This window comes from Loa loa, assembly GCF_000183805.2.
Source record: "Loa loa unplaced genomic scaffold supercont3.9, whole genome shotgun sequence".
NCBI classification, from domain to species: domain Eukaryota; kingdom Metazoa; phylum Nematoda; class Chromadorea; order Rhabditida; family Onchocercidae; genus Loa; species Loa loa.
The window spans coordinates 574,222-594,046 of record NW_018108189.1 but is presented as its reverse complement, the minus strand read 5'-3'; the positions used below and the strand labels follow the sequence as shown (position 1 = coordinate 594,046).

Here is a 19,825-nt window from a genome sequence, read left to right as displayed (position 1 = left end):
AGGAGAATACAGGTCCCAAAATAGAGAATTTAAGGAAGGATGTGGAAGAAAGGGAGTAGCAGGCGAATAACTGGTATGAAATGAACCGCCGAAATAAGGGCAGGCATAGGTAGCAGCACAGAACAATAAAATATGAGACAAATTATGCGTAAATATGAAATAACGTATAGTGGAAATAGCAGCACAGAACAATAAAATATGAGACAAAAATTATGCGTAAATATGAAATAACGTATAGTGGAAAAAATCAAGCAATTTCTCTGAAATCGATCAGGTCAGCGATACCCACGATTCGCGTCATCACAGAATGTAATAATCCACAGCCGCCGTGTGATCCCTGCGCAGCCTGTAATCAAACTGATCAGAATTCATGATAAATTAGATGGAAAATAATGCTAAATTATTCCGTCTGCCATTTGCTTCCTATTTTCGTGAAAATTCAACATTATCGCGACGAACTATTCCGTTAGTAAATACTAGTAGAACAAACCAACTGAACATGAAATATTGCCATACATAGGCTCCTTTAATGATGATCAGGGATACAGCCATCAAACTACTGTATCTAGATTAAGACAGGAAAAGTCCAAAATGAATTTGCTTCAAAAAAGACTAGCAGAAAAACTTGTAGAAAAAGACCTTCTAGGCTTGCAGCAATTCAGACGTCAGCGAACTATAGTAATTCCATTATAGATGTCTGTATAATTCAACACTAAACATTTTCAGAAATAATTAGAAAAATAAGACAGAAAACTGTAATCTTTCAATTCTATTTTATTTTCTTACTTTCCTAAAATGCTTGTAATTGGTTCCTTGGTAGTAACCGGTCAAGTAAAACTGTGATCTATCTTTCGCCAGAATCGGCCTAGTCAAATTCTCGTACTGCACTGCTTTCCTCTGGAAATAGAAAATACGCTGCTTCAAATAATGCTTATCAACTAAGACGATCAACAGGGTATGGAAGAAAGAAGCTATAGCTTCCCCTAAAAAAGGAGAATTTTCGAGGACATGAACCGCTGACTGACCAATTTCATACGCAATACTTCAATATTCGTTCCGAGGGTTCGATCATTTTCATCAACATTTACTTCACACTCCGTTCTATTTTCGATTGGGCTTTCATTTTTCTCCGATTCCTGCAAAACAATGACTGGAACAGACCTCCTGTTAACATAACAATTAATAAAGGCTTAAAACCGATATTAACTTGTCTTTTGTTTCCATCCACTACTAGTTCTATCTTCACTCGTTTAGAAGCTACCAGCATTTCGTCCGCATCACTTTGATTTCCTGCAGAACATCACTCTTATTGATATTGTTTAAACATTTGTGAAAATTCTGATTGAAGTAACAGGAGAAAATTAGAACTTGTCCCCACTAGTTGCAACAATACGAAAACAGATCATAACTGGAAAGTAACATAGTTCTCAACATATTATACTTTTTTCACAATTATCGAACTGATTGCTTCGCTTTTTGGTAGTATTCATATCAATCCAGGAAGTTGACCCAGTCACAATAGTCTCCTGTCCACTAATAACCTGAAATATGAAAATTTGCACAGAAATTTATTCGAATAAATAGCGTCTTCGGAAATGTAATAATCCTATATTATGCGTATTACCTTCGGAGACATTGGATGCCTCTCCTTCAACACCGTTTTGGATAGAAGATCGCAAAATTTCCCACCCACACTCTGCAGCTCCAAAAGGTTAAACTGTCCAGTATGGAAAATCGAGGTGTTGCTCTTTCCGATAGTTGACACTTCATTTATACTTCTTGTGAGTTTTCTTTGGAAAGATGTTAACTGAGCACTGGAATAAGTATGAAAACTTTGCTTCTCGATGGATAAATTAAGGAAAAATTGAGTTTCTCCGGAACGTACTTTTAATAATACCATACTAATAGCCTGACTAGCCTTCATAGATGGAATTATCTGATTATCACTGATGGTCTTAACACTTTTGAAAATGGCTGCATGACTAAATTTAATGTGCAGCACCATCATAACGCGAAGTTATGCATCTCTGAATGACAAGAAGTCTGGATCGAACCAGAAAAGAAACCTGTTGAATAGAGGTTTGGATAACTTTTTTGTATCAATATCATCCAGTGTTTCATGCCCTTTAGCTTCAGCAAATATAGAAAGATTCGTTGGATATTTAGGCATAATTTTCATTGACTTATGCACTTTAAACAATTCATCAGCTTCCTCTGAAGTACTGCTGTGTGCCATCCTAAAAAAACCTAGGGCATTTCTGATACCACAAACTTCGTAGAAAATTTCTTAAAATGAAAAAATACTGACTTTTTCGAAAGGAATGAAATGTCTGCGGTTGGGAAATAAGTGTCTTGAACAACATTACAGATCCTTTTGTTACCTAGAATTAAAAGTATTGCAATTGACTCATAAAAATTAGGGACATGACATACATAGCTATAATTTTAAATTCAATCTTACCTGAATTATATCGCAGTGAGACTCTTGCAGCTGTGCCTATATTTCGAGAGGAATCAACCATGGCGAACATAGGAACTTTCGACTTGTTTTGTCTATTTTCTCTAAATTATATTTCTTAATCTATAGAAAAACAGATTCGCCATGTATACGTTTCTTTAAAAAACAAGTGATCTAACTATATTAACACCAAGATGCTAAATGCTATTTCAAATTTTGATACGCTGTGGATAGGTTTCGGTATTTGTAAATCTTTTTGTACTCAAAATGAAAAGAAAGCGTTCAGCAAAGAAGTTAATAATAAACAAGTACAAGCTTGTATCAAATACTACATTTACCGAAACGAAAATGAAAAAAAAGATAGAAGATAAAACTTACTCACTGTCTTCGTCATCCGAAGGTAAAAAATCAGTAATTCTTCGATAATAAGCGAGCTTTACACTGGAGAATAATTCAGAGAATATTACCCATATAGTCATGCAAATAAAAACACAAAATAATGCAATACATACCTATTCATTCTCTCTTTTACTTCTTTTCCCATTTTTGCAACCAATTTTCTATCCTTCAAAAACACAGTCCGATAAAATCCAAGCAAATTACTTTTGATATTACTGATATGGAGATTTTAGTGATCGAAAGACACAGAATCAAATTCAGAATGACAGGAAAGGTGGACAAGAACTTTGTGAACTTACCTGCTCTTGTATCCAAGTTCTATCCGTACTAAGGCCTGAATCTGTGTGAGCAACAAGTTTACCCTGCATCTGCAAGACTTATATTCATGAAACTAACTGTTCTTAAAATTATAAGTACCGAAATCAATTAAAAACATATCCTGGCATATGGATAAAGATCAGAATGAAGAATACTTTAGTGCTTTTAGCAACTTCTCTTTCTGAAAGGTTCATCACAGTAGCCAATTTCTCCACTATAGTGTCCACCACTTTCCTTTTTTTGGCGACACATTCCTCCTCTACTACTACTATTGCTTTGTTTGACGCTAATCTCTTTCGTGAATTAATCTAAAAATTACGCGCATGAATATTTCAAAAAAGCCGTGCTTTTGCACGATTCTATCAGCTATATAATATGAAATTGTTTACGATGAAGCAGAAAAATGAGAACAGCGTGGTAAGAATTTGACAATGACTGACGTTTAGCAAAAGAAAAAGCCCTCTGGAAAAAAAGAAACGAAATTAGGAGTAGCAATCACTTCTGCAATCCTCAGAAATGGGTTTGCAATTGTTTCTTCTATACACTCCTGTTTAACGTTCTTCTCCTCGATAATGAAAAAGAAACTGCCAATCTGCAACAGCTAGCTGAGAGAGAAAAATATTCCATAAAAACTTAAAACACACCAATTCCATTTTTCTATAGATACAAAATTCATCCCTGATACGTAACATAACAAATTACTACGTCACGAAGAGATTTTTATTCCAACTATTACATTAAAGAGAGGGGTACTATTAATCATTTATTTCCTTTCTGAACTTAATAGATTTTTCCTTATGAAGAATTAGTCGACAAAAAAATCAAATTTAACAATATTTTATTTCATGTAAAATATGTAAGGCCAGTGTTTTTCGTCTTTGCTTGCACAGGCTACTGCTTTTGTCTGAGCATAATAGCATTTGAAGCAAAAAAAAAAAATTGAAAATAAGATTGTTTCGATCACCATTTGAAACTAGGTCACAGAATAGTGAACAAAGATAGACTTAATTAAATGAGTGGGAGGGAATGGAAAAGTAAAGCTTTTTTTCGCCACGCACTGTTTTTAGAAAGATTAATCCAGTTACTACTTAATCTAGTCACTATTAATCCAGTCGTTATAAGCTGTTTAAGGATAAATTATGAAGAAGAGGATCCACAATAATATAAACTCCTTAACCCAAATAAAGAAAGAGGGGAATGGTCAACTCAGAATAGCAAAAAATGACACAATACTTCTTTTTTCAAACTATTGTTCTGTGTTTTGCAAAATGTTTCTTTTTTCAGACACTCTTCTACGCTTTGTAAAATTAAATCCAATCTTCTGAATCATTTTCAAGTGAAGAGTTTTCTTGTTTCAACATCTTTAAGACAATTCTTAATATACAAAGTAAAAAAAATGTGGTTTTATAAACCAGGCGTCAAAACGCCTGTTAAAAAAATTCGAAAAGTAGCGGTGACAATGATTCAAAAGTTTCTTACTTGTAAGACCACGAAAGGTTTCAGCTCCTTTTCTCTCTCTATCACAAAAGGCCCACCATCGTAACCAGTACCATAGGTACTTATGTCTCGAACAAGTAACTAAAATGTCTACGGGCTGTTATAACAGATTAAAAACGGAGTGATTAGAAAGCATCACACCAAATCTGAAGTCAACTTAACATTAAGATAGTAGGAAACTTTCCCCAAGTGTTCTTAATGAAAACTTACGCAACCATTTGACAGCAGTTCGAGTTTCAAATGAATTCGACTTACGCCCTGAGCATTAATACCAAGCGCAATCTTACACTGGCGCTTATCTCGACCGATACAAACACTATCACCCACCTTTGAAAAGCTGTAGAGGATTTCATCTGCAATCAAAAGACTTGCAGCTCGCAGTTGGCTGCGAAGTGCATACTTAAACCAGACTAAGTCATCCTGTCGGTGCAAAGATATGTCTCGCACCACAACACTAACAGTCGCTCCAGAGTTCACCTTCTCAACAGTAACAACTGAATTGTGAAATTCGCAGATAGAAGCCTTTAACATCCTCCAAAACTACTATTCTACCTATTAGGATATTGTGTATTCTACCCATTAGGATATTGTGCGCAGCTGTATTAACATAAATTAGAACACAATTCCTTTGACCATGAATTCTAGACGTACCTGGTTTATCACGATACGAAATCGTTACAACCATTGCCCCATTTGCCAAGTGGAAGGTGTCTGTAAACGTAAGGAATCTCAATTATTGTTGCAGACAATACATTGCCACCTTCCTTCCTATTCTCTCAATGAATATTTAGTATATCTGTCACAATTCTTTTCTCTAACTAGAAAACAACCATCACATAGCTCCGGATCTTCAAAGGACCTCAATCAAATGGAATAGAGAGGCCAATAAGGATGTACACTTTTCATTTCTTCCAAAAAAAATACGAGGAAAGAATATAGATCCTAGCCATCCATCCGTATCATCTACCATGAGCCCTTTATATTCACTCAAATCAAACGTGAATAAAAAATGCAATATCTCACGTACTTCCCTTCCACAACTTTTACTCAATAAATGATAAATGTAAATGATACGCGTACATATGGTTATTTTATTAAAACGTAAAACTCCTTTCACTACCATTTTACTATGGTTTCAAAAGTAAGTTTGAATTCGGAACAGAGAGATCTTCAGATGTAATAACAGAGAGATCATAGAATGAACTTTGTGAAAAGATGCTTATCAAAAAAAAAAATTTTATTGTTTTTCAAGTACATCACAACATTAACATGAAACAATAGTCATAAACAGATCATTGAAATAAATTCTCTTAGAACTGAATAACCTGAAAAGAAATGAATTCACAAAGGGTAAATCAAGTGGGTAAATAAAAAAATGAATTTCAGGAACAAACAAACTCATTTAGAGTGGAAAATCTTGCAGTAACAAATGAACCAGCTTCCTATCCTGACAGCTCTTATCATTCTTACTCCCTCCTTTATCTATACTATTATGCTATAGACATTTCAAAATAAGATAAAATATCCTCAGGTATAATTCAAAAACTGTATAATTCCTCAAGTATTTTAGTAACGAATATGAGTGACATCACAATTTACCTGTCCACGTGTTTTCTTTTGACCGCCTAGTTCAAAATGTTTGCATCGCTTGATTGGCAACTGCTTGCGGTGCTTACATTCCGTACACTCCATTCTCAGAACAATTTTCTTCGTTGTTTTTGCTTTTTTCCTAAAAATCGGCTTTGTCTGACCACCAAAACCTTTCTGTTTGGAATCGTAACGTCGTCTACCTGGAGTAAAGAAGAAATAATTAAAAGCAACGGCAACAGAACCGGACTATTCCCGTAGCACTTTCAATCTCAACAGCAAGTCACTAAGTACAACGATGTAACATGAGGTGCGCAGCGTAATATTCATGGATATCGAGTTTTTCATTGAAGATTACTGATAACGGAACTTACCCTGTGCAAGCCTCGATTCTTTGCCCTTCTTGTACTGGGTTACTTTATGCATCGTGTGTCGACGGCACTTCCCATCGCAAAATGTCCGCCGTGTTTTCGGAACGTTGACCATTTCGATTACACCTGCAAAGTATTCAATCAATTCCATTGAAATCTCCAACAGAAATGTCAGCACGTTCACAACACAACGCATTATCCTAACAAACCAATATAAACCACCGCAAACCAATCGCTGAGCAACTGCGAAGTGCCACTAGGTGTTGCAGGCGTAAATAAGAATTGTGGCTATAGTTACCTTGAGTGGATGAATGAAAAGTGATGATGGGGTAAATATAATTATCTGGCAAGATTGTAACAGTGTTCGCATAAGTTAGCAGAAAACAAAACTCAATATTTCCTCGACGCACTGACGAGAAAGAAATTTCACTATGACCCTGTGTAGCATTGTATTACACTGATCAGATAGAGTCGTTCGCAACTGTTTGGACTGAATACCTTTTAAATTTCTGAATTGCTTTGAAATTTGCATATTTGGAAGAAATAATGTATGGGCGACATTAATTATGCCATTGGTATAAAGTGAACGATGGATAGACGGTCTACAGCCTGTATCATTCACGTATCATTTTTCCTCATAACGATTGCATTAGCTTCGTTGGACATGGTAGCTGGGCATCTACAGCAAGTATTCCTGAGAGAGAAAGATGCTACTTCTGGCCTACCAACGGTTAGTATTTAGACGAGAAATCTGAGTTAGAGAAGGGTTGGCTGCTCGGTAAAGGAGGAATCACAGAGCTTGTCGGTTCCTTCTGTTGATAACAAACTTGACAGGTTGTGGAGTTTCGAACATTACTGATTTCTCATCCTATTTTTAGACTGGTATATCATGTAGATTATCTCAACTTCCAATCTCATAAACAACTCATACCTAAGCATAAAAAGCTTTGATACTTTCAATGTTATTGGGAATGGTTCTATTTCGCCTACACCTCAGTCATTTCCTGGGAGTCTTCAAGGTTACGGATATTTCGTAAATATTGTCGGTAATGTCGTAGGAAGGAATGCTGAAAAGGTTTGAATTCATTTCAGAAATGCGGCACGTACGGACAAGAGCTTTTTTGCCTTTCTATCAATTTATGCAACAAGGCAAGTTCACAAACCTTGTTAACCATATACTATTTTTAGTAACGACGCATTCTACTTGTTTCATACATTTGCTTCTATCGGCATCATTAGTACCAACTTCATACTACTGCTTCCGCCCATTAAGGATGATAATCAGTGATGCATTTCATGTTTACTTCTCCTTTACAGTACTGCTCAGAGCAGTGCTCGAAAATCTCGTCTTTCGAATTGCGCAACTTACAAATTTTGTCTCCAGAGGAAAGACGCATTCAGAAGCTTCGCTATGATGTTCCTCTGGATACTAATCTTCGTATTAACTATTACGATATTGAGGTTCTCACTGTTCGATACGTAGTCCTCGGTTTTTACGACTTTTACTTAATAGTTCTGAAAGCAGTTTACCTTTCTGAACTTGAAAAAGTAGTTAGTTCAGAAGAAGGTAAGGTAGGATATGTAAAAACTACTTCCTTAATTTCATCTTCTTTGCTGAAAGCAGTATGAAACAAACGCTAGTGACAGAAATACGGGAGTCTATCCAGAAACTGTTTAAGTTTTAAGATGGAAGGCATGAAGCCAGCATTCTGCGGTAACTACTTTACTCTTGAGATGCCTATTTATTCCATAAAAGAATCGAAATCAAACGGCATTCAATTCCTTCGCAAGCTTTATTTTCAAAACTACCGAGACATGTACACGCACAGCGCATGCAACTATAAATGTGTTTTTGGTTGTCGACGAATGGGGTATGATAAGAGGATAATGACGGAATTGTTGATTCGTAATATATCTGGCCTGCACCTGTATCAGTGCGACAGGTACACTATGATTGTTCTTGTTTCGTGGATGTTTCTCATACGTACAACATAGTTTCATCTCCTCACAGACGAAGACTCACAACAATCATAGCCAGATGATGCCTCTTTTTCATTTATTGGCTGAAGTATGTCACAAAATTTCGCTACATAACTTGCATTATAACCCATCTTATCAGAATATCATATAGAAGTATCATAAAAATTACAGCGTGCATTCTTGGGTCTTCATCGCAGTTGTGATCGTTGTATTCATCATCCTTTTGATCCTCACAACATTTTTTGTGAGAAGTGAAATGTCGAGCATTCGTGGTACCCACTTTCAAGCTTTGTTCTAACGCAATTCGTTATTTACGCATGGCTGGATGCTGTGAAAATCGGTGGGAATCATCTACATATTTCAGGAACCACAAAAGAAGTAAACGTGCGACACTGATTAGACTTCGTATCTTTTTCACCTTCTTGTTCATTAAAATCAGCAATCGTACCCCAGAGCTATTACATTCATATGCTGTTATTGAAATATCAATTTCGTGATTTATTGTAATTCGAGATAACAAGTAAGAACATAGAATAGCTGTTCCTCTGTAAAAAGCAATTGCTCATTTTTTTCCGAAATATAAAATACAGAGATCAAGAGCTGAACTTAAAAATGACACCCTGTTCGGGTGGAATTGTGACGGTGCCACTGCTGAGATCGATCACTTGATGGTAATAGTACTGCTCTGCATTGCTACTAAACGCGAATACCATTACCTGATGAATTTCCTTATTTTCCATAACATTTGATTCCTGGATTGGCAGTGCTGTATCAGCTTTACCAAAATTAAATGCTCCCAAATAGGTCTGAAAATAAACAAGTATATCCAATACACCTAAATTTCTTTATGACACATCGTACTGAATAACTGCCAAATTCTTTCCTTTCGTCAAATAGTATATAATTACGTTTCCAATGGGAGTTTTCTCAGCTTTAACGTATCTGGTAATCGTGAAGGAACTGTTCATCAGTTGTCCAATGATAGTGCGTCCAGAATTAAGCGCCTCATCTCTTCTTCTCAATCGAGCAATTTTTTGGAATGTCTTCAGTTGTGAGTGTTGAGAACTATACTGTCTCTAAAATTTATGACATTATTCCATACTAATTCAATTGAATTCTAGAACTCGTCGTTCTAAAACGTAAGGATTGTTTATTATATCGGATGGGGTTCATATCATGACCATCTCTAACGATCGTTGCTTGACTTACTAACTGATCGTCAATTTGGATGATAATGAACTTTCTACAACAACTGAGACAAAAAAAAAAAAGAAAAACCTTACGGCCCAGTTATTGTCTGCAAAATCAGGATGAACCATGATGCTTGCTGAAATGGCATTTGAAAACCCAGCATTGGCAGAATCATCCCATTGCATAGCACCTCTTTGAACTGGTACCTACAAAGAAGCATACACCTTCCTCAGAATCTGAAATGTTTTGCAAAAAACAGAGCAAGATCATGCTTACTAATTTCTCAGTTGGTAAATCCATCATCCCAATCTCATCACCATAGTAGATACTGCTAGTGCCAGGTAAAAGTAGCTGCAACATGGTTAACAGTTCGGCTTGTTGCTGCGATTTAACACGAGAAGCTATCCTTGAGAGATGTGGATTACCGAACTGTAATTAGATTTATCCCGTCATCAACTGAACAACCGCAAAATATCAACATGTTAGCACACGAGAATGAGAAAAACAGTGAAAGAAGTAGCTTAAAAATTACAGCTTGAAAAAGATGATCACTGTATAGAAAGCAATCTCCAGAGGTGCTCATCATTTTCTCCGCAATGTCACTGCGATAGTCGCCTTATGCAAACCACTATTTTAAAACGCATATATGATATCAGTTAAATACAGTTTTAACAACCGCTTGTCAAAAGGGTTCCGATGAGGTACTGATGGATGATATGAAAGATCCTTAGTTTTACTATAAGAACCGAAAATAAAAGTTACCTCCCACACCGCAGAGATATTGTTTGTTGCATGAAACTGTACCAGTTCTGTAACTATTTCATGAATGCATTCAGCAACATTGCCCTCGGCAAAATTGCAAATCTTATTATCTTTCCCAATGCTTCCCAATTCGTAATCAACCACTAAATTCAACCCACTCAGAACCAGTTCCTTCTTGTCGTTTTCCCTCGCGTTATCACGCGCAGCGAATAATACACTGAAAATGAATTATTTCTTTATAATTAAAGGAATACTTGGTAAGCAAATAAATTTTGTGAAGCCTTGTTCAGAAACCAGCCAACATTTTACGACCAAAATGCGAAATTTGTTTTTTATAGTTGCATTGAACTGTAAAAAAATTTCTTCGTTGGAATTCTCTTACATCTGTTTGGTTTTACTCACTGAACCTTTTTCCACGTAAGTATCCACATGATTCCTGATATCACGAAGAATATCCACGATACGTGGCCAGTCCTAAATAAAGTATGCGACAATAGATGCATTGATTCAGAAGCATAAAGTGGGATAATAAAGGAGTACTCTGATTTTTTCCAAAACTGTTTCTTCCCCATGATATGGCATTTGAAATAGAGAGATGTGCAAACAAACCGCCATAGATCCGGATTTCATGCGTGCAAGATATTCGATCCCACTGAGATAGAATCCATCGATGCCCTTATCTATCCAAAAGGACATTATTTTCTACAAATGAAGAAATTTAAAAAATAACTAATACCTGACCGTTTTCTTAAATTTTTTACCTTTACCTTCCCATCATTCTCAGATGCATAGCATTCGATTCAAACAAGGCTAGAAAGGAAGTAAAAACTAAATAGCAAAAAATGAAAGAGTAGCTGCAAAAAATTGCTTTCAGCTGATCTGACCTAAGCCTCATATCTGATGCAATAGTTGGCATGGTTTGATGCCGAGATCATAACAATGAAACTTACGAACATATTCTCCTGAACAAAAGTATTTTGCCAATTTAGAATAGGCCAATTAGATCGGTTTTCGAAATGCATGTAGAAGGCGTTCTTATGTTTCGACATGAAAAAACCGTGTTCAACGGTCTTCCTCCAGTGATAATAACCCGAAAAATTTGCGTATTGTTCCAAACTTGCTTGCGAACTTTGACGATACCAGTCGTGATCTTTTGATGTAACACTCACTGGTAAGCTTACCACAATTTTCATTCCTATAATAAGGCTAATTCTCACATTTACATTCTCACATTTACTTTGTTTTACTGCATTTCTTCCGTTTTAATCCATAAACTTTTTTCTACATATTAGTTCTGCTATATAATAATCATTTCCTCTACATAGTAAAAAACTCAATTTATTTCTATATATAAGAAGATTCACAAGTTTAATTACGGTACCTTTATCGTGAACGGCATCGATCAATTTATAAGCATCATCATTTATACCCAGTTTTGGGTCGACCGCCAAATGATCTCGAACTGCGTCGTTGAAATCATCAGAATGTAAAAATGGATTGAGCCATACAACTTGGACACCTAAACGACGCAAATTTTCGAGACGATTGGTAAGACCAATGAAATCACCAACGCCACTCGCATCCGAATCTTGAAACGATGGTGTCCAAATCTTAAAACAATACTTGTAAGCAATTATCTTTACGAAACTAACTCCGGCATTAAAATTCCCCTTCCTTCAATCCGTGAATGAATGGAATTAAATGAAAAGCCATTAAAAATAAAGAATTTGGAAATTAAAAAGCTTTTACCTGATAAATGATGGCATTCTCCCACCAGTTTGACGCTGCTCTGAGAGCACAACCTGGGCTGAGGATAACGATAAGAACGGCGATCACGAACATCGAAATCCATAACAACCAAAACAAGATGAATAGCAACCATCTACGGTAAATTCAGATTTATGATAATAAATTTCTAAACAAAATAAAGAAACCGCTTTCTGTTTCTTTTGTGTTAAAAACAAACAGTAGTTCTGGTTAAAAAAAACTGATATAGATTGCTTATATAATGACCGTACGAATGATTTTATATGTCATGCAGATTGTTTCCATTACGCATAATCCATTATTCATTATGCATAATGGAAACAACCTGCATGACATCCAAAAGAAGTGAGCCTACAATGCTAGCAATCAGATCATACTTTCCGATTGGATTTTCCGAAATGTTCGAACAATGAACAAAAGGTTTACAGGAATCACAAATTTTCGGGATATTTCCAGTAGCAGGGAATATCTGGATCACTCAAGCATTCAAATGACAGAATCTGAATTAATATTGAATATCTCTAGTATAAACGAAGGAAGAAATATTCGAATCAAATAACCAAAACAAAACGAAAAACAACATAACGAAAGCATTACAGCGGATTTTGAAGATGAGCTCATCTATCTTAAAATGTAACATCACAAGACGGTCGCAATTCGAAAAAAAAGTGATAACCTCAAAGTTTTCCAAAAAGGATCGTTTCTATAGCGCTCCATTTCTGCAATAGTGTACCTAAACTTCTTTCCTAATTTCGACGCTACAGACTCATCTTCAAGAAGAGGCGCACAAGCACGCATTTGGATGCCATCTTTTGATTCATCCACAGAGATCGTTTTTGCGTCCTGCATTTTTTAGTATGAAGAGATATTCGAGATAAAGACATATTTCCCGGTTATAGGGATATAATTTAATGTAAAAGACAATCCATTAAGACTCAGATATCCCGCTATTCAACTAAATATTCGCTGCAAGACACGAACCCATATTACAGAGACTATCTTATGAAGATTCACTTCTTTCCTTAAAAGTTGGTACTTCACGTAATCACATATCTCCATGCTTTCCTTTCTACCCTTGACTTTATAGACTTGGGGAAGCGTTTTGTTATCTCTGAAGATCTAGATTATTTCATGTACTTCATGTAGATTTGCATAAACCGACCGCTATTCACTGACGAAAAGTGATGCAATTCCAAGCAAAATTATGTTTTATTTCACATTTCAATACACAAACGTGCATCTAAATTTCCTTTTCTACTTAGATCAAACCAAAAACAGTTTCATATACTCAAATCAGTGGTCTCACTAACTAAATTCACAAATTTTCAAAATTGCCGTCTCAACTTCTGCTCGGCTGGAAATGAAACGAAATTTAGCCCTAGTAATCTGTTCGACAGTAGAGAAAAAATTGAACTTGAACCTTGTGGTCGTTTCCACGAACTGCAGTGACATAGCTCTCGGTATGCCGTTCTTTGTCTACTTCATACGTTCTGGGCATCTTTCCTTGGGGACCTGGCAATATGGTATCTCCCATTACGTCAATGAAAATAATGCCAGCTCCTACTGAAAACAGCAAAATGTAAAATGGAATGGATACAAAACAAACTATTCGTTGATCTTTAACGTCCCATCCATCTACTCACACATCTTTCTCTAAGAACACTAACTCAATGAGAAAAAGTATATATATATATATATATGCGTGTGTTTGGAGTATGAACTATGAACCTTCGCATCACTTCCGTCGCCATCGTACGGGAGAAGTTTGTGAATTATCCTGCAGGGAACATATGTCTCCGGTAGGGTCTCCAATGCCGGAGAAGCCTCAACTGAAGGGTCAAACGAACTTCACACTAATCTCCCGACAACCATTCTAGCTCACTAGCCTCCTGACAACCATCCCAGGAGAACAACTCTACCTCTTAATCCGGAGAGATGAAGCTCGTTTAACCCTATAAGGTCATCCATCTTACTCTGACGAAATCTACGTTTTGGAGACTTCACTGTCACCGTCTTGGCTTACTAAGGCCTGGTAGATGAACTTTGGAAAAGGTGAACCAGTTCCGCGCACGTTATGCCTCACCTAAAAAAATCCTCTACGCAAGCTGGAAGGATACATCCACATTTGCAGATTTGCAGCAAATATGAGTAGAGGCCTAACGAAATCCTGGTTCGCGAAGCCTAACTATGAAAGTGGTATTCTTTGTGAGACTGAAATGAATCTGCCAAGACGGTGCTATTTTCGATATTGTTGTTTCTCAATGGAATACGAAACAGATATAGCACTTCACACCCACTCACACGTGCACATAAAAATTTTCATAGCTAGGCTTAACGACGACTTGAGAAGGGCTCTAACCACGCTTGTTGCAAACTTTACAAATGTGGATGTATTCTTCCAGCCTGCATAGAGATTTTTAGGTGAAGCACAGCATGAACGGAAATGGTCCACCTTTTGTTGGTCCCACTTTTTCCTTTTAAGGTTCATCTGTCAGGACTTAGCAAGTGAAGTCCTCAGGACATAATTTCGTTAGAATGTCCTCTCCTAGAATAAATTGTCTTACAGAATTAAATGAGTCTCATCCTCCGGGTTTGGGATTGGAGTTATCCTTCTTTTTAAGACAGTTGCTGGAGGCTAGCGAGCTCATCCTACTCGTGGACATATTTTGTCTGACCCTTCAGTAGAGTCTTGTCTGGCGTGGGAGACCCTACCAGAAGCACATGCCACCGGCAGGATAGCTCGCAAACTTCGTCCGTACAATTGCAATAGGGATGCCGCGGAGAATATACGCAGCAAAATAACAGTATTGACAGAGAGATTAAACTAGACAATACCGCCATGAAGAGTTCATAGTTCACACTATGAAAGGGTAGACATTTGCAGTTTGAACTGTGAACCCTTTTTTTGTATGAACTATAAAAAGCTTATTGTGAAAGGTAAGGGAATAATGAAACACAATCAAGCGAAACAAAAACTACGAAGACATTAGTAAACTATGTTTGAACCAACCAGATAGGGATTGATGTTGTTGGTAACGTTAATCTACGATTATGTCCGATACAAATTAACGCAACTAACAGAGCGCACGACTACTAAAAGATGGGAGAGTTCAGCAATCGGAAGTGCTATAATACTAATCGAAATTACGAAGTCAATCAGTAGCGATGGCAACTGGTAAGAGGTGCGTGTAGATAAGAAAGACCATATACAAATCATTTCATTTCGAAATCAACAGTATATATAGGGACTGGTAAACTTTCTTTCAGAAGATTACTACTTACTGATTCTCTGTAGTGCTTTATCTCTTCACGTATTATCACTTCTTTATAACTTCATCTATCCATGATTTTTTTTTACTCATAACTTATGACCTTATTTACTTGCGACCTTTCTTATTTAAGTATTCTTAAGATAATGGAAAGAAATCCAAATCCATTTACAAACAGTCTATTTGTAAATGGAAATATAAAAATGTAAATAAATTGATAGATGACTAACTGAATGGATAGTAAGAGCAGTATGCTTTGAAACTGAAGGCAAATCAATAAGTGAAATTGATCGATGAGAAGTAGGCCCACATATATCCAGATTTCTCTCGGTGTTAAAGAAGGAAGAAAAAAGAAGCGAAAAGGAGAGAGCGAGGACAACAGGTGGAAGAACGAACGTAACAAACTCATCTGTCACCTTATTCAAAGGTTGAAGATCGGTCAATGCTGCGACCAGGTTAAGACCCATGCTTAATTACAAATATGTCTTCTCCGCACAAATTCTCAGCTTCAGTGAATACTTTCTTTGACCATCTAGGATACGAGGAGGGTTGAGTGAGAGAAACGGAAAAGTGAGAAATAGCTAGGGTATTAGGCAGTTGCTTGTTTTCCGTCAGTATCAATGAAGTATGACAGTAAGTTGATGACAGATCTTACTGCCACATCAATCAAAGAAAAAGTGAAAAAAATGTTGACGTCGAAGATAAACTCTATGCTTAAATAATATTATGATATTCTTACACGTTTCAACGTCACTCACATCATACACGAGCAGTACATGGACTGGAACTTCATAAACGAACTTGTACGAATGCAAAAAAAAAGGGCTATGTCGTGACGTATATTGCATTTTCTGAAGCAATTTCCGACAAACAATGCAAAGAGTGTGCCTGGTGTCATTGTCACCCGAAAGTGGATGACTGTCATGGAATGCGAAGAGGACTCTGATGTGGAGCAGTCATGGGAAGGAGGTAGGGAAAATAGAGGTGATATTTTTTTCGCACCCTTCCCTGACTTAACGTAGAAGAACCTAGTACGTTAAACCAGCTGTACTACTGGCTGTAAAAATCGAAAAAAAAAACAGAAGACGCGCAAAAAAATCACTCCTTCCAATATGACCAATATGCGAGGTGGTAATAATTGTTATACGAAATTCCGACGAATGTCGTGATGTCTTGTGATGTCCTGTGTCGGATAACCGGAATTAGAACTATGTTCAAATAAATTTCCACAATATCTAACAGACAGGGTGATGAAATCTTGTAAGTAAAAGCAATGAAGAGAATACAAACCAATACAAAGACTGCATAACACAAAGATATCATTGTACCTACACAATGTACAGTGCCAAAGACTAGCCATATCTCCATGATTAACCCCAATGAAGCTTACAAAACTCCCCTCTAAACAACAAACTACGATATTCTTACTATTTGCTAAATACATTTCCCGTAACATATCCCCAACTCATCGATCTACCAACGAATTGACAGTAAAATTATTATCGAAGGCAACGACAAGGAGTTTGTTAGTTGATCACATTACTCGCTTTTTGTATAACTCATTTATCATTGCTTATCAATTCATCGTGTTATACACATACATATTTTATACCCTTTTTCTTGTTGTTAACTAGTAATATTGTGCAAGAACAATATTACACCCTGAATAAAGCTCTATCGCTGAAAAACGAATTCAACAGATTAGCTTCCTCGACATCTTGTGTTTTAAAGAACTTCGCGCGAAACTTGCATACTCATTTTGACAGACACTAAAGTAACGTGATAATTGCGGTATGCTAATGGTAAATGGTATATGTACGAGAGCAATTTATTCCAATATTCAATAGCGAAAATCGATTTGAATGTACGGCACATTTTCTATGTAAATTTAAAATTTTTTAATGTGAGAGATAAAACTAACGTCATCTGCTGGCTAGTAATGAAACATTTGATATAAAGTGTAACAACTTATGATAATGGTGCGAATCTATGCACGCTTTCTTCTTCAGTAACGTTTTTGCTGACAACATGCCGATTGAATTGAGGAGGTATAGGAAGACAAACATACAAGTAGATGGATGAGGCTTAACAAGGAAAACATAACGATCGTAAAAATCGTTTACTTTTCGCGAAGGCCATCCTTGCCATTTCTCTCAAATATGCAACCATCAACATTCCCCTATTATTCTCCCAGAATCTCTTTAGTTCTTAGAACTTTGGCTACGGTAAGGGATTTCTTTTTCATCGTTATAAGTCAAAATTATGTGTTAACAAAGAGAACAGAGATGAATCCTTTAAATTCAGAGGTACTCAGTTCCTTCTTTCAGTAATTTTATCTCTTTTCAAGTCATGTACAACCATCGCTGTGATGTGCTGTTTAATGAATGATCTATGGTATTACTACACTGTCCCAACGCTCGGATTCCTTGCTGCACTTCTTGCTGCACTTTTTCTTGTTTGCACCCTTATTCAAATTTTGAAATTCTCGAAAAACAAGATATTCCTACTATATCCAATGGTAAGCTTTGCTTGGAATCGTAGTAAACGCTAGAATTTATTTCTATCGATTTCGTCGAAGTAGATTTCAGCCAATTCCTTGACAATAAAGCTTTCTTCTCAATAGAATGAACAGATCAAACGTAGAGATTAGCATAAGCAGTTGCATACAAAACTGTGTTGAACATATAAAAGATTATACAATTTTGTTTGAAACTTACGGACTCTATAACTTTGTCGTTACTAAATATCGAAGATTATAAGAAGTATGAGAGATAAAAAACAGATAACGTTCTCTGAAATTATCCCAGTGTGGAGAACGGTTTCATATCAACTGTCACTATTTTTGGATTGAAGGTTCATTCAAGAAAGCTGGAATTTTTTTCCTTTTTAAAATGCCAGTACTGTCTTGTTTTCTGCTTCCTTTGTTCTCTGACTTTGATGGACTTTTCATTATCTTCGAGTACTTAAATCATATCTTCACATTTACCTTTACTGAGATAATTTTTGCGAGGGGTTTGACAAGTAGATTTCAACTACTTGATGAGGCCAAGGTTAGTTACTGCTTAGACATTTGAGGTTACCAAAGAAATTTAACTAGAGACCGATTTTACAGAAAATAGCGATCGTGATGATACCAATGTTTCTTTCCTTATTGGCTATGACATTTTTTGCTCTTGGCGTACGGGTATGTATTAATTTGTTTGGAGAGACTTGTTTCATACTCTACAATTCACCATCGCTCACCACTGCAATGGTTAGTTATCATTTATAAGTAAAATAAAAATTACCACTTATTGCAACGAGCTTTTGCCAATGTTATGTTCATTTCAGTAAAAGAATTGTACACTGTTTTCTAGATCTTCGCTGGCCTTTGCTTCTGCGTTTTGCTGATGGAGCTCATACTATTACTATGTGCGAACGAACTAAATAAAACAATGGATGGTGACACTCAAACTGGACCTATGACCAATCCGGATTTGAATTACGATAAAACTTCATCAGCTATAATCATTAATCCACAATTCAAGCAGGCGTTCATTGCTCGTCAGCCTCCGGTGCAAACAAATTTATAATTAGTAGAACTTTGTTACGCCGCGTTAAAATTAAATAATACAAAACCATACGTGCGTGCAACCTGATTTAGAATCTGTCCCAGTAGACAGTACATCAATCAGTAAACTAATTCGTTCCCAACTTCTAAGTTTATTGTTGCGAATCATGTCAGGTAGAATTCATGAACTGCAAAAAATCCTGTTTATGATTCAGAAACTGTGTTTGAAGATGATAGTCAGAAGCAACGAGTGTTACAGCTGTTGTCTTAAGGATAATCCGAACAACATATCTTGCATCCTTATTACAGTTTTCACTTCATTGCACAACTTAATGGATGGCTTCTCCATTCATCTGTTCGATGTTCCACATTATTCAGTTATGAAGCATTCTAAATGAAAATCATGTGATCTAATATTATTATGTAGCAACCCAGCATTTTCGCAACAGGATTCAAAAGAAGTTCTTGAATATCTCTAGACTGAAGGTATGGACTTGTGTTTGTGCCAATGAAACATCGCTAATATAGGATGGTAGGATACAGTAGATGAAAGATGCATCATCCCCATGAAATGAATTGCGTTAGAGACTCGCCACGCATGAAACAATAATAGCTTTTCCATGTAGAGAACATTGAAGTTAGTCCCACCACGGTCATGAAAATTTAAGACTGACCA

General features: G+C 36.3%; 6 protein-coding genes across 7 annotated transcripts; 3 read left to right on the top strand and 3 right to left on the bottom strand.

Moving 5' to 3' along the window:
- Positions 1 to 221: 221 nt before the first annotated feature.
- LOAG_01875 lies at positions 222 to 5,869 on the bottom strand. 2 transcript variants are annotated; one of them, XM_020445877.1, is made up of 18 exons: positions 5,324 to 5,869; positions 4,883 to 5,025; positions 4,655 to 4,753; positions 3,675 to 3,767; positions 3,331 to 3,483; positions 3,157 to 3,225; positions 2,971 to 3,023; positions 2,837 to 2,899; positions 2,462 to 2,562; positions 2,309 to 2,381; positions 2,067 to 2,237; positions 1,625 to 1,814; positions 1,442 to 1,541; positions 1,208 to 1,290; positions 1,026 to 1,136; positions 787 to 897; positions 640 to 712; positions 222 to 346 (listed from the first exon to the last, which is right to left on the bottom strand). In XM_020445877.1, the coding sequence occupies exons 1-17, from the start codon at positions 5,355 to 5,357 to the stop codon at positions 707 to 709; spliced, it is 1,653 nt and encodes a 550-aa protein (XP_020307274.1). In that variant the 5' UTR covers positions 5,358 to 5,869; the 3' UTR covers positions 222 to 346; positions 640 to 706. The 2 variants fall into 2 exon arrangements, with proteins under 2 accessions (XP_020307274.1, XP_020303720.1); XM_020445876.1 differs by lacking the exon at positions 640 to 712.
- Positions 5,870 to 5,982: 113 nt separating this feature from the next.
- On the bottom strand, positions 5,983 to 6,745 carry LOAG_01874 (60S ribosomal protein L44; the record flags this gene model as incomplete). Its single annotated transcript, XM_003137412.1, has 3 exons — positions 5,983 to 5,997; positions 6,272 to 6,462; positions 6,634 to 6,745. 3 exons carry the CDS (start codon positions 6,743 to 6,745, stop codon positions 5,983 to 5,985), a joined length of 318 nt encoding a protein of 105 aa, XP_003137460.1.
- Positions 6,746 to 7,716: 971 nt separating this feature from the next.
- LOAG_01873 (hypothetical protein) lies at positions 7,717 to 9,006 on the top strand. Its single transcript, XM_020445875.1, has 3 exons — positions 7,717 to 7,779; positions 8,317 to 8,573; positions 8,782 to 9,006. Exons 2-3 carry the CDS (start codon positions 8,317 to 8,319, stop codon positions 8,906 to 8,908), a joined length of 384 nt encoding a protein of 127 aa, XP_020303719.1. The 5' UTR covers positions 7,717 to 7,779; the 3' UTR covers positions 8,909 to 9,006.
- An 87-nt stretch (positions 9,007 to 9,093) lies between these two features.
- Positions 9,094 to 13,864, bottom strand: LOAG_16604 (CBR-ATG-2 protein; the record flags this gene model as incomplete). The annotated part of the gene is made up of 12 exons (XM_020449255.1): positions 9,094 to 9,416; positions 9,519 to 9,686; positions 9,894 to 10,007; positions 10,078 to 10,230; positions 10,564 to 10,780; positions 10,946 to 11,037; positions 11,173 to 11,265; positions 11,514 to 11,758; positions 11,945 to 12,173; positions 12,313 to 12,445; positions 13,007 to 13,173; positions 13,751 to 13,864. The coding sequence occupies 12 exons, from the start codon at positions 13,862 to 13,864 to the stop codon at positions 9,204 to 9,206; spliced, it is 1,938 nt and encodes a 645-aa protein (XP_020307273.1). The 3' UTR covers positions 9,094 to 9,203.
- Positions 13,865 to 15,892: 2,028 nt separating this feature from the next.
- LOAG_01870 (hypothetical protein) lies at positions 15,893 to 16,621 on the top strand (the record flags this gene model as incomplete). The annotated part of the gene is made up of 2 exons (XM_003137408.1): positions 15,893 to 16,054; positions 16,457 to 16,621. The coding sequence occupies 2 exons, from the start codon at positions 15,893 to 15,895 to the stop codon at positions 16,619 to 16,621; spliced, it is 327 nt and encodes a 108-aa protein (XP_003137456.1).
- A 1,102-nt stretch (positions 16,622 to 17,723) lies between these two features.
- LOAG_01869 (hypothetical protein) lies at positions 17,724 to 19,171 on the top strand (the record flags this gene model as incomplete). Its single annotated transcript, XM_020445874.1, has 4 exons — positions 17,724 to 17,824; positions 17,947 to 18,117; positions 18,712 to 18,852; positions 18,956 to 19,171. Exons 1-4 carry the CDS (start codon positions 17,759 to 17,761, stop codon positions 19,169 to 19,171), a joined length of 594 nt encoding a protein of 197 aa, XP_020303718.1. The 5' UTR covers positions 17,724 to 17,758.
- Between the last annotated feature and the right edge of the window lie 654 nt (positions 19,172 to 19,825).